The 13,677-nt window shown below is 37.7% G+C and overlaps 1 protein-coding gene across 1 annotated transcript; it reads left to right on the forward strand.

Moving 5' to 3' along the window:
• Window positions 1-319: 319 nt before the first annotated feature.
• On the forward strand, window positions 320-5,709 carry LOC130051463 (uncharacterized protein K02A2.6-like). The gene is made up of 3 exons (XM_056153408.1): window positions 320-1,231; window positions 3,317-3,499; window positions 4,105-5,709. The coding sequence occupies exons 1-3, from the start codon at window positions 320-322 to the stop codon at window positions 5,707-5,709; spliced, it is 2,700 nt and encodes an 899-aa protein (XP_056009383.1).
• The last annotated feature ends 7,968 nt before the right edge of the window (window positions 5,710-13,677 follow it).

Raw genomic sequence — 13,677 nt, forward strand, 5'->3', positions numbered from 1 at the left:
ACAAGCAAAGAAATAATGACTTAGAAGTACAGTTGCGAAAGTTAAACAAAGAATTAGAGTTCTACAAGCAGAAATATGGTACAAAAGAGGAGACTGAAATTTTAGCTGAAAACAGAACCAAAGAACCACAGCAAGTGACAAACCACATGAAAATTGAACATGGGGACAATAGATTATCTACCATTGTCTGTTACTGCTGTAAACAAAATGTACACTATGCTCGGGAATGTCCTCTGAAAATACCCCACAGCCAGACTCAACAGCCTGTTGTTAGACCCCATCCTTTAAATGACCATTAGTCATTTCTGAGGGTCAAGAGATGGCTAGTGAGACAACTGACCGACAGACGGACAGTAGAGACCCCACAACTTTGGGAGATGATTTTGTTTTTCCGTTTTCAACTAATCGACAATTACCAGACACAGATGGGATATACATTGAGGGAAGAATTAATGGAATAGTTGTTCATTTTACAGCTGATACTGGTGCATCTACCAGTATTTTGTCATACAAATTGTATAAAGAAATTTCAGAAGACAACAGGCCGATGTTGACCGGAAGTTCAGCGTTAAAGGGAGCGGGTGGATCTTTAATACATGTCTATGGAAATGGCATTTTTAAACTGGAGTTAGGACCAGTTAAACTGACAAGGAAACTACTTGTAGCTGATATAGAAGATGATGTTCTCTTAGGAATAGATATTTTGATGGACGAAAAGGATGGTAGAGCTGATATTTTACTTTCAAAGGGTGTTATACAGTTGCAAGGTCACTGTATTCCATGTATTACTGCTAGAGAACAGAATGTGGGATGCATTCTGAGGTCAGCAGATGAATTTACCATCCCACCAATGAGTGAAGCAATTATTCCTGCATCTATTGAGAGAATTGTTAACAAAAGTCCTGAGAATGAAAATCTATTGCTAGAACCTTCGCCTACTTTTTCTGAGAAATTATCATTGCTATTGGCGCCAGCAATGATAAACATCGCAAAGAGGATTACTGTTCCTGTCCGGGTTATGAATCCTTTCAAGGAGTCCAAGACAGTTTATCAAGATACAGTTCTGGGAACTGGCGAAGCTGTTGAAGAGGTCATGACCCTAGTGGATGATGTATCCAAGAGTGGTGTTAGAAAAGTAGCTGAGAGTAATGTTACAGGAGATAATAAACTCCCTACAATTAACGAAATCAAGGTTCCAGAGCACTTAAAGGGAACATCTCATGTTTTCAAAGTATACAACATTACATGCATTTCGTCTTCTTTATGCTTATAGTAATTAATTCTAATAGTTCGTTCGCCGAAATTTTGCGATAATTAACCACAATACAGCCTTAAATCTAAGCCCCGATTTCAAAAAGTCTAGTTAATTAGGTAGGTAGTCACATGATACAGTGATGTCACATGCGCCCTTCGGATTGTGAAAGTACTGCGAGATATTATTAAAAACTTAACTTTTAGGGGCCTAATTTATTTACCATGGGCAACATTTAAATCGATGTTGACAAATTGTCCGAGTTTTATATGTTTTCGCCACCAGTGCACACATATAACGATATAAATACCCAAATATAGCGAGTAAAGTGTGTATGAAATCTGCAATATTGTGAGTAAATAATGTTTATATGGGTCGCTGTCTACAAACTGTTTGGTGATGTTATTCCTTTATACATCTGTAATTGGCGCTATTTTTCTAAAATAAACTGCAATCATTATTTATTTTTGGATTAGACAAATTATAATACGTTAAATTGTTGACAACTAGGCCCTATGCCAAGCTATTGTCACGAGTGCATTTCGGAAAGAAAGAAAAAGACAACACACACACAAATTAATAAAAATATTCAAATTTAAAGTGGTAATCACATTATTTTATTTTGATAATGCAATCTTATTACTATTTTTGAATTGTGATCTGCACGTCTTTAGGAAGTACGAAGTGGGAGCACGGCGTTATAGCCTACTGACGTACTCAATTAGATGCTACTTCAATAAGGAAATAAATTTATAATTCAATTTAAAGTTAGGAAATACAATATTCTATTATTTGTATAATTAAAAGTTCAATTATTTTGTATATTTATTTATTTTTTGGTTGTTGTAAATCTACCAGTTGGTAGAAGTTACATTGTATCGTCGATATATGTTGTTACAAGGTGAGGGTCAGTTGATCCGAGTGTGTATTGAATATTTGAAGAGCAAAACAGAATGTATGCTATAGGCCTAACAGTGCTTATATCATCGACATATCCATTTTCTCGCAGTTTATCAGGGTCTCTGTCCAAGCGGTTTTTGAAAAGGTGACTGGGTGTGTTTTTTAAGGTAAAGTTCTTGCTCCAACAAAAAAATTATCCACGTCTTTTTTCTCGTACCTTCCTTCGAAAAATTGAAAAATACTCAGTCTAAATCCTTTCTACCGACAACTAGTACACCCGAGCACGGCACAAAACATCTTAATGCATTCTTATTTACAAGCCGTTAACGTGATAATTGGTGTTTTGTCTATTAAATCTAATCTGTTTATGAAATGGCTAATAGATGTTTTCAAACCCGAGGGCGCATATGACGTCACACATAATGGCGCGTAAACTAGCGAAAGAAAATATGCATATCGCAAGATTTGAATTTCATCGCTTTCAAACTCGAAAACTACGCAAAATAATTCATTTAAAACACATTTAAAGTAGTTTTAGGCATAAAAAGTTAATTTTGCTGAAAAAATTAAAAAGTTTAGAAACATGCGTTATGTCCTTTAAAAGACCTTTATAAGAGTTCATCTGAATTACTGTCTAAAGAAGAAAGACAAACATTTAAAAAGCTACTGTTTTACTATTAAGATGTGTTTTCAAAAGATGAATGGGATTTAGGAAATACTAATTTGGCAGAACATGAAATAAACACAGGGAAACAACCATCTTTCAAACAACCACCACGAAGAGTCCCAATTGCTCTCGCTGGTGAAGAAAGAGATGCCATCATGAAGTTGCAAGAAAAGGGAATCATCAGACCATCAATTTCCCCTTGGGCCTCACCATTAGTACTTGTTAGAAAGAAAAATGGGAAACTGAGAGTATGTGTAGATTACAGAAAACTCAATAGCGTGACAACTAAAGATGCATTTCCTTTACCCCGTATTCAGGATTGCTTAGATTCCGTTGCAGGATATATTCTTTTTACAACTTTAGATCTCACATCTGGTTATCACCAAGTCAAAGTCAAGGAACAAGATATTCCGAAGACTGCATTTGTCAACAAATATGGGCATTTTCAATATGTAACTATGCCTTTTGGTTTGACTAATGCACCTGCTACATTTCAGCGAGTCATGGAACTGGCCTTACGTGGACTTCAATGGGAAACTTGTTTAATATATTTAGATGATATCATCATCTTCAGCAGAACTTTTGATGAACATGTCGATCGAGTTAAACAAGTGTTGGAGAGGCTTAGAGAGGCTAGACTGAAACTTAAACCAGAGAAGTGTGAATTGTTTCAACCTGAGGTAATATTTCTTGGTCATAAGGTGAATGCAAAGGGAATATCACCTGACAGGCAAAATGTTGAAAAAATAATTAATTGGTCGACCCCGAAAAATGTTACGGAGGTACGCCAATTTCTGGGAATGGCATCCTATTACAGGAGATTTATTAGAAACTTTTCCATGATTGCCAAACCAATTACAAATTTGACAAGAAAGAATTTTTTCAATGGACCTCAGAGTGTGAAGAATCTTTCAAGAAACTTAAAACAATATTAACTGGACCAGAAATTATGGGATACCCTGATCCCAATCATGGACAATTTATTTTAGACACAGATGCCTGTGATGTAGGCATGAGAGCTGAATTGAGCCAATTTCAAGATGGCCGTGAGCGAGTAATAGCCTATGCCAGCAGAACACTTAACAAAGCAGAGAGAAACTACTGCGTGACTGATAAGGAACTTTTGGCCGTAAAGTACTTCGTAGAATACTTTCGACAATATTTACTTGGTCAGCCATTTTTGGTTAGATCTGATCGCCAGGCCTTGGTGTGGCTTTTCAAATTAAAAGAACCAAAGGGTAGAGTTGCTCGATGGATATAAATCCTGTCTGCATATAATTTTGAGGTTGAATATAGACAAGGAACAAAACATGGAAACGCAGATAGTTTATCTAGATGTCCTAATCCAAGAGACTGCACTTGTTCATCAGCAGATAATATGGAGATACTCAAATGTGGACCATGTAAAAAGTGCCGATTGAGAGCAGAAAAACTAGCTTCCATATCTTTGTCTCCTGAACAATCAGAGGTTGTTGCAAGGAAGGTCACTACAAGACAAAAACATCAAAAAACTGCATTATCAGACTGTACTATCTGTCAATATTCTTCTGCAGCTCTGCAAACTGCTCAACTTAAAGATCCTGATATTTCTCCAGTCCTACAATGGAAAGTAAAGAATGAAAGACCCAAGAAAGAAGATGCAACTTGTTTCTCAACTACTACAAGACATTATCTGAGTTTATGGGATCAGTTAGTGGTCAAAAATGATGTTTTGTACAAATGTATTACTACAACACTTGGTGAAATCATGGAACAGTTAATAGTTCCGAAATGCATGAAGAAAGAAATTCTTAACATGTGCCATTGCTCACTATTGTCCGGCCATTTAGGCATAAAGAAGACCAAATTTAGAGTCACTAGGCATTTTTATTGGTTTGAAATGAAAGAGGAAGTCAGGATATTTATAAAATCATGTGAAAACTGTTCCATGAACAAACCTCCAATACAGAAACCCAAAGCTCTTCTTGGAAAGATGTCATATGGTGCTCCTTGGGAATGTTTTGCCACTGACTTTATTGGCCCATTACCTGTTACAAATAGAGGAAATCGTTATATACTTGTTGTAATGGATTATTTTACTAAATGGGCAGAAGCATTTCCTGTTCCTGACCAAACTGCTGTAGCTACAGCAAACGTCCTATTGAATGAAATCACTAGATATGGATGTCCTCTGATTATTCATTCAAATCAAGGTCGTAATTATGAATCGTGTATATTCAAAGAGCTGTGTTCTTTGCTGCATATAAAGAAAACTAGAACAACTGCACGTAATCCTAAATGTAATGGGATGGTTGAGAGATTCAATCGTACTCTTATTCGAATGATTAAAGCTTTCATAGTAGATGACCATGAAGAGTGGGATTTTCATCTCAACTGCCTTACATCAGCCTACCGATCAACTTGTCATGAATCGACGAGTCTTACCCCAAACTTATTGATCTTTGGTCGAGAGATCCAAATGCCATATGAGGCTTCACATCATTCTTTAGCTTCCAATGGAGAAGAAATTTCCTCTTATGGAGATTTTGTTGAAGAAATAAGGTCTAAACTTTACCATGCTCATGAAATTGCCAGGAAACACTTGTACAAATCTACAAAACGACAAAGAGACATCTACAATTCAAAAGTACTGATTCATAAATATGCAGCTGGAGATATTGTGTGGTTACTAAATGAAAAGGTCAAGGATGGTGAATGTCCAAAATTAAGAAAAGCTTACGCAGGACCCTTTGTAGTACTGAAAGTTTTCAGTGACCTAGTATTGGAGATTCAATTGGACGTTTGTGGCGAGTGTAAAATTGTCAATCATAACAAGCTACTTCCCTACAATGGATGTATGCCACCAAAGTGGGCACCGAAGTTGTCAGAGAAATTGAAAAACAAGACATAAATTTACAGTAAATTGCATATTTACTGTTTTGTTAAAGTTATAGTGCCTATTGTAATAATAAAGTTTTTTAAAAAAAAAATTAGAAAATGATTTGTTGTCTTTTTAATATAATTTGTGTTTAGCAACAAATCATGACAATTCTTAATATTCATCAAAAAGGAATGGACGGGGAATGTTAATATTGTTATTTGTTACTACATGTAGAATGATTTTACATGTTTAAAATGTTTAACATGAAAGATTTCATGTTTTATGTCAACCAGTATTACTGTTCTTACTTTGTGCAGTTATTTCTTGCAGATTTTCAAGATGTCTATTTCTTCAGCTGGAAAGAGAGGGAGAGTGTGGGAATGCTGTTTGTGCCATCTTAGAGGAGAACGGCATTATGTCTTAAGACATGTATTTTCTAAACATCTCACTTTTGATGAGTGGCCCTACATGTGTCCAATATGTGGATACTGTCATTATGATTACACTAACTTCCGGAAGCATCCTCAGTGGTATTCCTTGCACTCAGCATTGAAGGGATCTTCTGTTGTTCCCCTTCCCTCTTCAGCTGACGTCAGGGAGGAGAGCAAGGTAGTATTTACCATGATACGGCAATTGTCTACTGAAGACTCTGCAGCCTACTGGGAGAGGAAGCGCCGAGTTCCAGCCACTACAGAGGTTCAGGTTATTCCATCCACCCCTGTAGCAGTGCGTGCCATTCTGCCGTCCACTTTCCCTCCCAGTGGAACTTCAGCTGTTGTCCCAGTTGTGGCTCCAACTGTCTCTTCCGGTGAGCCTGTGTCTGCTGACACCCCTGTTGATGTTGGTGCCTGTCTCCCTGAAGTGCCTGCTACTCCTGCATCTGTGCCTCCAGCTGAACCCTCCTGTCTACCTGTAGCTGAGCCTTTTGTATCGTCTGAGTCTACATCCACGGTTCCCAGTAGTTCAGCAGTGCTTGCTATGGAGGATGTAAATATTCTGTCAAAGTTTCTTGTTTTTGAGGATACCAGTGAGTTTGACACTGACCAGGAGACGTCTAAATGCACCAAGGATGTAGGAACTAACACCACCCCCTACAAGGATGAGGTGTCCAGGCTCAAGGAGATTGTCGAAAGGCAGGAGCGTGCCCTCCGGAACAACACACCCGTCATCTTGGATATCCAGAGGCTGCTCCGTGAGAAGCTGGATGACCCTGCCTCTCGGCGCATTCACCTTTGTCCTGGAGAAGGAGAGAGGCCCCAGACTGTGCGCGGTCGGAAGTCCCCTCCTCCACCAGCTATTAAGTCTGTAGTTTACCAGCCTGCCAGACAGCGACCCAGACAGAGGAGTCCTTCCCATTCCATTGAGCATACCTCTCCCTTAGACGACCTCTTCAGACCCGATCAGAAGAAATTTAAAAGATATTAATCCGTAAGATTTTCGTAATAGGTATACAGGTAAAGCAAATTTTATGTCAAATAACGTTCTAAACATGGTATTTAAAGTAAAAACATTCTGTACATTATCTTCAGTAATATTACAAACCAGGTTTAGTGAAATTTACTACTGTACATCTTTAAATCTATTAATTAATTATTGCAATGAGTTTGCTCAGTGTTGTTACTTACTTGGATGTAAAAGCTTACAAATTTTGTAAACATGATACATGAATGTACAGTATTTCGTAAATAAGTTTAATTACAACTGATTTTTTTTACTCACCCTGCTAGTATAATCCTGTTTTCTTTCTTCTTGGCATATGATGAGCTTCTTGTGATCTGTTGTTACTGCCAGGAAATTGTTGAATGTTGATATTTTTTTGATAATTGTTGACATGACTATATGTAAAACTTATACGGTACCAATTTTGATGCACCAGATGCGCATTTCGACAAATAATGTCTCTTCAGTGATGCTCAACCGAAATGTTTGAAATCCGAAATAACTATGAAGTTTTATATGAGACATTAATCTTTTATGTATGTGTTATGTTACATACATACTAAACAGTGGGTTTTTTTTTCTTTCTGTAAAGTGTTGACATGAGAGTATTTTTTTAATGTACAATATGATCCATAAATTTGTTATATCATTTTTATTTAATATTCCAGTCAATGGGTCGAATGAATATGAGTTACCGTACCTATACTGGATTCCTAAACTACATAAAAACCCTTACAAACAAAGATACATTGCTGGATCCAGTAAGTGCTCTACCAAGACCCTATCTTTGCTCCTCACGAAAATATTAACAGCTGTGAAGGAGAAACTTCAAACTTACTGTGCGACTACATATGCCAGAAGTGGTGTTAATCAAATGTGGATTCTAAAAAATTCTATAGAACTTTTTGTAAACTTGAAATCACAGAATTTCCCCCAAATCAATAGCATTAAAACCTATGACTTTTCAACACTATACACGACCATTCCTCACGATAAATTAAAGACTAGACTTTTTGACATCATAGACAGTTGCTTCTTCAACAAAAACGGAAAACGGAAATATTCATATCTAGTGATCAGTCATTCAAAAACTTACTTTGTTAAACACCACTCTGATTCCACGCACAAGTACTCTGAAGTTGAAATAAAAAATATGCTAGAGTTCCTCATTGACAATATCTTCGTGGTCTTTGGTGATCAGGTCTTCCAACAGTCTGTTGGAATTCCCATGGGCACGAATTGTGCTCCTTTGTTAGCTGACCTGTTTTTATATTCATATGAAGCAGAATTTATTCAAAAACTTCTACGTGAGAAGAAAAAATCTCTCGCTGTGACCTTCAATTCGACTTTTAGATATATCGATGACGTTTTGTCTATTAACAATGATAGCTTTCATTCATATGTCGATTTGATATATCCCTGTGAGCTCGAAATAAAGGACACCACAGAGTCGTCCACTTCTGCTTCATACTTAGATATTTTATTGAAAGTAGCCATTAACGGCAAACTGACAACTCAACTGTATGACAAACGGGATGATTTCAGCTTCTCCATCGTCAACTTCCCATATTTATGTAGCAATATTCCATTATCACCTGCATATGGTGTTTATATATCTCAACTGATTCGATATGCAAGAGCTTGTTCTGGGTATAGTCAGTTTTTAAATCGAGGTAAGCTACTGACAAACAAGTTGATGGTACAGGGATTTCAACAGTCTCGATTGAAGTCAGCATTTCGCAAATTCTATGGTCGTTATAACGATCTAGTTCGTCAATACAACCTCGCATTGGGTCAAATGCTGTCTGACGTGTTTCATACCGATTGTTAAGCCGTTCTTGGCACACTGATTTGACTGCGGATAACTCCGTTTACCTGATCAGGATATGGGGCTCACGGCGGGTGTGACCGGTCAACAGGGGATGCTCACTCCTCCTAGGCACCTGATCCCACCTCTGGTATGTCCAGGGGTCCGTGTTTGCCCAACTATCTATTTTGTATTGCTTGTAGGAGTTATGAGATTGATCACTGTTCGTTATCTTCACCTTGCATGTGCATTTAGAATTACTTGTATTTGTATATAGTGCCATACATACCAGTTGTATAAAATATTGAGCTGAGTATACTTCATCTGATTTTCTATTGAACATTTGTTGAATCCTCTTCTATGATTATATATAGCTCCCATGGATATTTGTTTTGTAAATAGATGTAGTGTTATCAATCCAAAGGGACTTGGACAATTTTTAAGGAGGGGCAAAATGTAAGATTATGGCCATGTACTCTTGTTTATTGTATGTAATTATTGTTCAAAGTCATCCTGAATAGTAAGTAAATGTAGGTGATGAATTATATTTTTCGCTTTTGACATCGCCCCCTAAAAGTTGTGTGATTTGCGTTGTTTGTTTTATGATGCGTAATTGAATGTTTCGTTATTACGAGTATGAACGATGTGTGGAATAACTTGTTTACTGAGTAATAACTAGTTTTATACATGTATAATTACCTGTGTTCCACTGTTTAGACTTATTTTTTGCTTTATTGTTAAGACCACGTTGTATCCTTTGTTTAAGTAATGGCCGCCTCCCATAATGCATTGCGCTGTGTGTTTACGAAGTTTAACGAGCGCTATTTTTTCAATTATAATTTCTTGTTAAAGCTTACATAGATATTTAATGATACTAGAAATAATTAGACTAAGAAACAAATGTTTCCTTTAGTTTTTATTAATATCTCGTAAGCGTGAGAATATTGTGTGGGAACTAGAGCATCCCGTCACGTTTTTCATTGGTTGCTGTAATTTACGCGACGTAAATGATTGGTCGCGTTTCATGATGTCATTTTACTACGTATATAACCAGCGGTTGTAGCAGACAACACGGATTTGGGTAGATTTTGGCTGATTTACGGGTTGTAGGAAGGTGTGTTATTTTATTTAATTAATTTTCATTACATTTATTTTGGGAAAAGAGTTTTAATAGATTGGGAATAGAGTTGGTATTGGTTTGTTACAGAGTAAGTTGATAGCAGCTATCTGCTGAGCTGTTTATTGTAATTTACCAGTGTGAAATTACTGGAATTATTTACGGAAATTTTTCCGTTGCCATTACAATTGAATTACTGGTTAAATCTACCAGTTAGAGAACAATAATAAGACAGAATACTGAAGTTCACAAGGATTTATTTGAAATTATTGATTTATAGAAATAAAATGTGTTCAGAATAAACCGTTGATTTGTTAATTTTACAAAACTTGTCTTTTATTTTCTTTAACCTTAAATTTGGAAGTAAAGAGAAAAAGAAATAATTTAGTTTTATCATCATATACTAGTGCGTTTATCCGGTGTCGTTACAGTATGCTCTCAGACAATATTCCCTTGTTTATTTTGCTGAATTTTTCTTCAGATCTTGGGGATTATATTAGTTATACCGATGGGAGTTAATTGATGCATAATTGGATAGTTGAAAAATGCCGTCAGTTACAGCTTGTATTGCTTTAAATAGAGCATCAAAATGTCATAATCTTTTCGAGTATTTGTAAATTTTTAAGCAAGGAGACTTTATTTAATCAAGATTATTTGATACATATCAAATAGTCCACAATTAATTAAGATTGGCTAATACAGTTCGTACCGTTTACGAAATAAACCTGGTTCGAACTATCTTGCCTCTTACAATTCCGCCTAACGGGGAACGAGTTAACTTTTCATTCTGCTCAAACCTTAGATTCAACACATTGTGAAAAATGATTTTCTTAATGACAATCCATTGCCATCGAGCTAATTTATTAACATCGTTCAATCGTATACGCAGCCAAACAATCCTTTACCAGTGCAGCAACAGGATGAAGCCCAAAAAAAAGAAAAAAAGGGACAAATCGAAGCAATACCGATCGAGTGGTTTTTGATTTGTTTTGTCCATGGTGAAGATAACGAACTGTGACCTATCTAATTCCTATAAGCAATACAATAAAACATCTCTTCCAACAACGGAATCGTCACCACTGTCGGCGATGGGTTGCTAAACTTTGGCCTGAGTTAGGCGTTTTCTCGGCCACTAAGCGGGGAGCCTCAGCTTCGGCGATTTTTATCGTGCCACCTGTGACTCGGACCCGCGGTTTAATTTGACGGCCTGTTACAACTGCGATGGGTGCTGTGGACCTTTCTATCCTGGATCCCCACGGGACTTGAGTCCGAGACTAGGAGGGTAAGGCAGTGAAGCACGGCAACGTTATGGTCACCCCCCCCCCCTCTTTTAAATGCAGGAGGTACCCATTCAGCCGGTGATAGCGGTTTAATCCCGGGCGAACGCTACTCGCCTTTCTCAAGGTCAACCTGAATAGAATCGTCACCACTGTCGGCGATGGGTTTCCAAATTTTGGCCTGTGCTCGGCCGCTTTGCGGGGAGCGATTTTTATCGTGCCACCACACACAGACCTTTCTAACCGGGATCTCCACGGGACTGGAGCTCGAGACAAGGACGGCATACCAACCAGGCAGTGAAGCACGACAACGCTGGTCCTCCCCCTCCCCTGAAGGCAGGAGGTACCTATTCAGCCGGCGAGAGTCGTCTAATCCCTGACGAAGGCTACCATCCCTTCTCAAGGTCAACATGGTGAGTCGCTGCATCTATTTGATATTCCTTAATATTCACTTAGTTCAAATTCTATCGGCTGTCGTAAAGCACTCGCACAACATAGCCCATAGAGCGATACCATACTCACACTTAGTTTCTGTATGTATCTTCTGGCCGCCGCCATATGTAAATTCTTATCCTGGTCATGTCCTACACCACCTAATATACCTAGCATTGCCGGTGCTCTATTATTACGTATCCCAATGGCAAACCTATGGCAGCATTTTGATTGTATCTTTTGGCCAAAATGCCATTCATGATTCAAGGTACTTGGTTAACGTAGGTTTCATGACCTTTCATAGGCATGGCTAGCGAGTCGGTCAAGCAAAGGGCACCAGATAGTCAGATCATGCTACAAATTCCAAGGCTTGCTTACTCTTAATTCGTTTCATTATGTAATCAGTTCATTATGTCGCGTTACTTGTATTTATTCATTTACATGTCATACACAGATGAACCTGGATAACGTTCAGGTATACCTGATTGTGCCATGTCGGCACTGCATAGACCATTGGCTCGGACCTCAACCTACCACGAGGTTCAATTTGCAATGTGGCTAACCAATACATTATCTCGCTAGGTTTACTTGCTAGGCATTATTGGGCCCAAGTTTCAGGGTAGCCATTGCTATTCACGGTCACGGGTTCACGGGTTTTTACTACGCACGATCACAATTTTAGGTACCAAGGACCTCACCGGTCAATTTATGCAGAGTCATTAACTTCATAGTACTTATCTATTATTAACATCCCTATGCAATTACGTGGTATTCTTGCTATTTCAGCAATTTGCTTCTTTTTATTTTATGTAGTTTACAGATGATTCCGACAGCGTACGTGACGTGGAGCGCTATATGCTATTTCGTACACACTTTTCAGGTTTGTGCTAGAACCAGCATCACAGCGTACGAGTCGCAGTATATTCTCACCTTGTCGTTCTTTAAATATTTAGCACTTTCCATAGCACAGAGACCCTAGTTCCATATCATTAGTTGCATTTAATTCCAGTTTTTGTTTCCGATAATTTTCCACAATCTCAATTTAAGTTCGGACTTGCAGATTGTTGATTGGTTCGTTGTTGTTTATTCTCAATGTCAAGTCTAACCAAAAGTTATTGTTTGGTTAACTTTAAGTCAATCACACTCCATTCCATTTTCATGTAAATAATTGACTGGTTTTGTCTCAGCTGTATTCGGCGTTGAATTTTTCTTTCCATAATTCATTCAATAGGCATTTATTGGAGTTTGTATGGTTCCAGCAGTCGAGTAACCACGTCAGGAAGTGTCATGTTTTGTTATCCCACTTTTTCCGAGGAGGCGTGGCTTTGAGGGTAGAGGCTTAGGGGTGTTAATGGGCTGGGTAATTTTCGTATTTTGGCTCGAGTAATCGGTCTTAATTTTAATTCTTAGCTGAGTTTGGGTTAATTCTCACTGGCTCTGGAACGTTTGGATTAGTTTGACGAATTTATGAGGAATTCCCGGTCGAAAAAGTTTGATCCATTACAGTTTATTGTTTTATCTTAGGAATCGTCGGAAATGGTATTTAGCAATGTGCCATTCTGCTATCATTACCTTAGTTTTTACGGAAGTATTTGGGACTTGTAAGATCTTTTTTGACGGAATTCAGACTTCAAAATTATTCTAGAATTTTCTGCTGAAACTCTTCAGAATCAATCGGAATCCTTTAGAGGTATACCAGTTTCAGTTATGGGACGTAATTTTCCTCCAGTAGGACTTTGGAAGGTGGTTTGCTAAATTGGTGTTAGGAAATTTTGTCCAATTTTTGCTTTCCATCATAGGAGTTATTCAGAGCTGACAAGTCTTATAGTCCGCCTGAACTGCGACCACTTTGTTGTTAATCTTACGTCACCTTTGAGATTACACATTTTGAAATGGTCATTTCAGAATTCAGTCTAATTTTGGTC

This window comes from Ostrea edulis, chromosome 2, assembly GCF_947568905.1.
Source record: "Ostrea edulis chromosome 2, xbOstEdul1.1, whole genome shotgun sequence".
In the NCBI taxonomy this organism is placed as follows: domain Eukaryota; kingdom Metazoa; phylum Mollusca; class Bivalvia; order Ostreida; family Ostreidae; genus Ostrea; species Ostrea edulis.

Bases quoted from the DNA above. Each gene is read 5' to 3' on its own strand.
- LOC130051463 (XM_056153408.1), top strand. From the start codon at position 320: ATGGCTAGTGAGACAACTGACCGACAGACGGACAGTAGAGACCCCACA. The intron at 1,232-3,316 runs GTATACAACATT...GCTACATTTCAG, and splicing joins GAACATCTCATGTTTTCAAA to CGAGTCATGGAACTGGCCTT. The intron at 3,500-4,104 runs GTAATATTTCTT...TATAATTTTGAG, and splicing joins GTGAATTGTTTCAACCTGAG to GTTGAATATAGACAAGGAAC.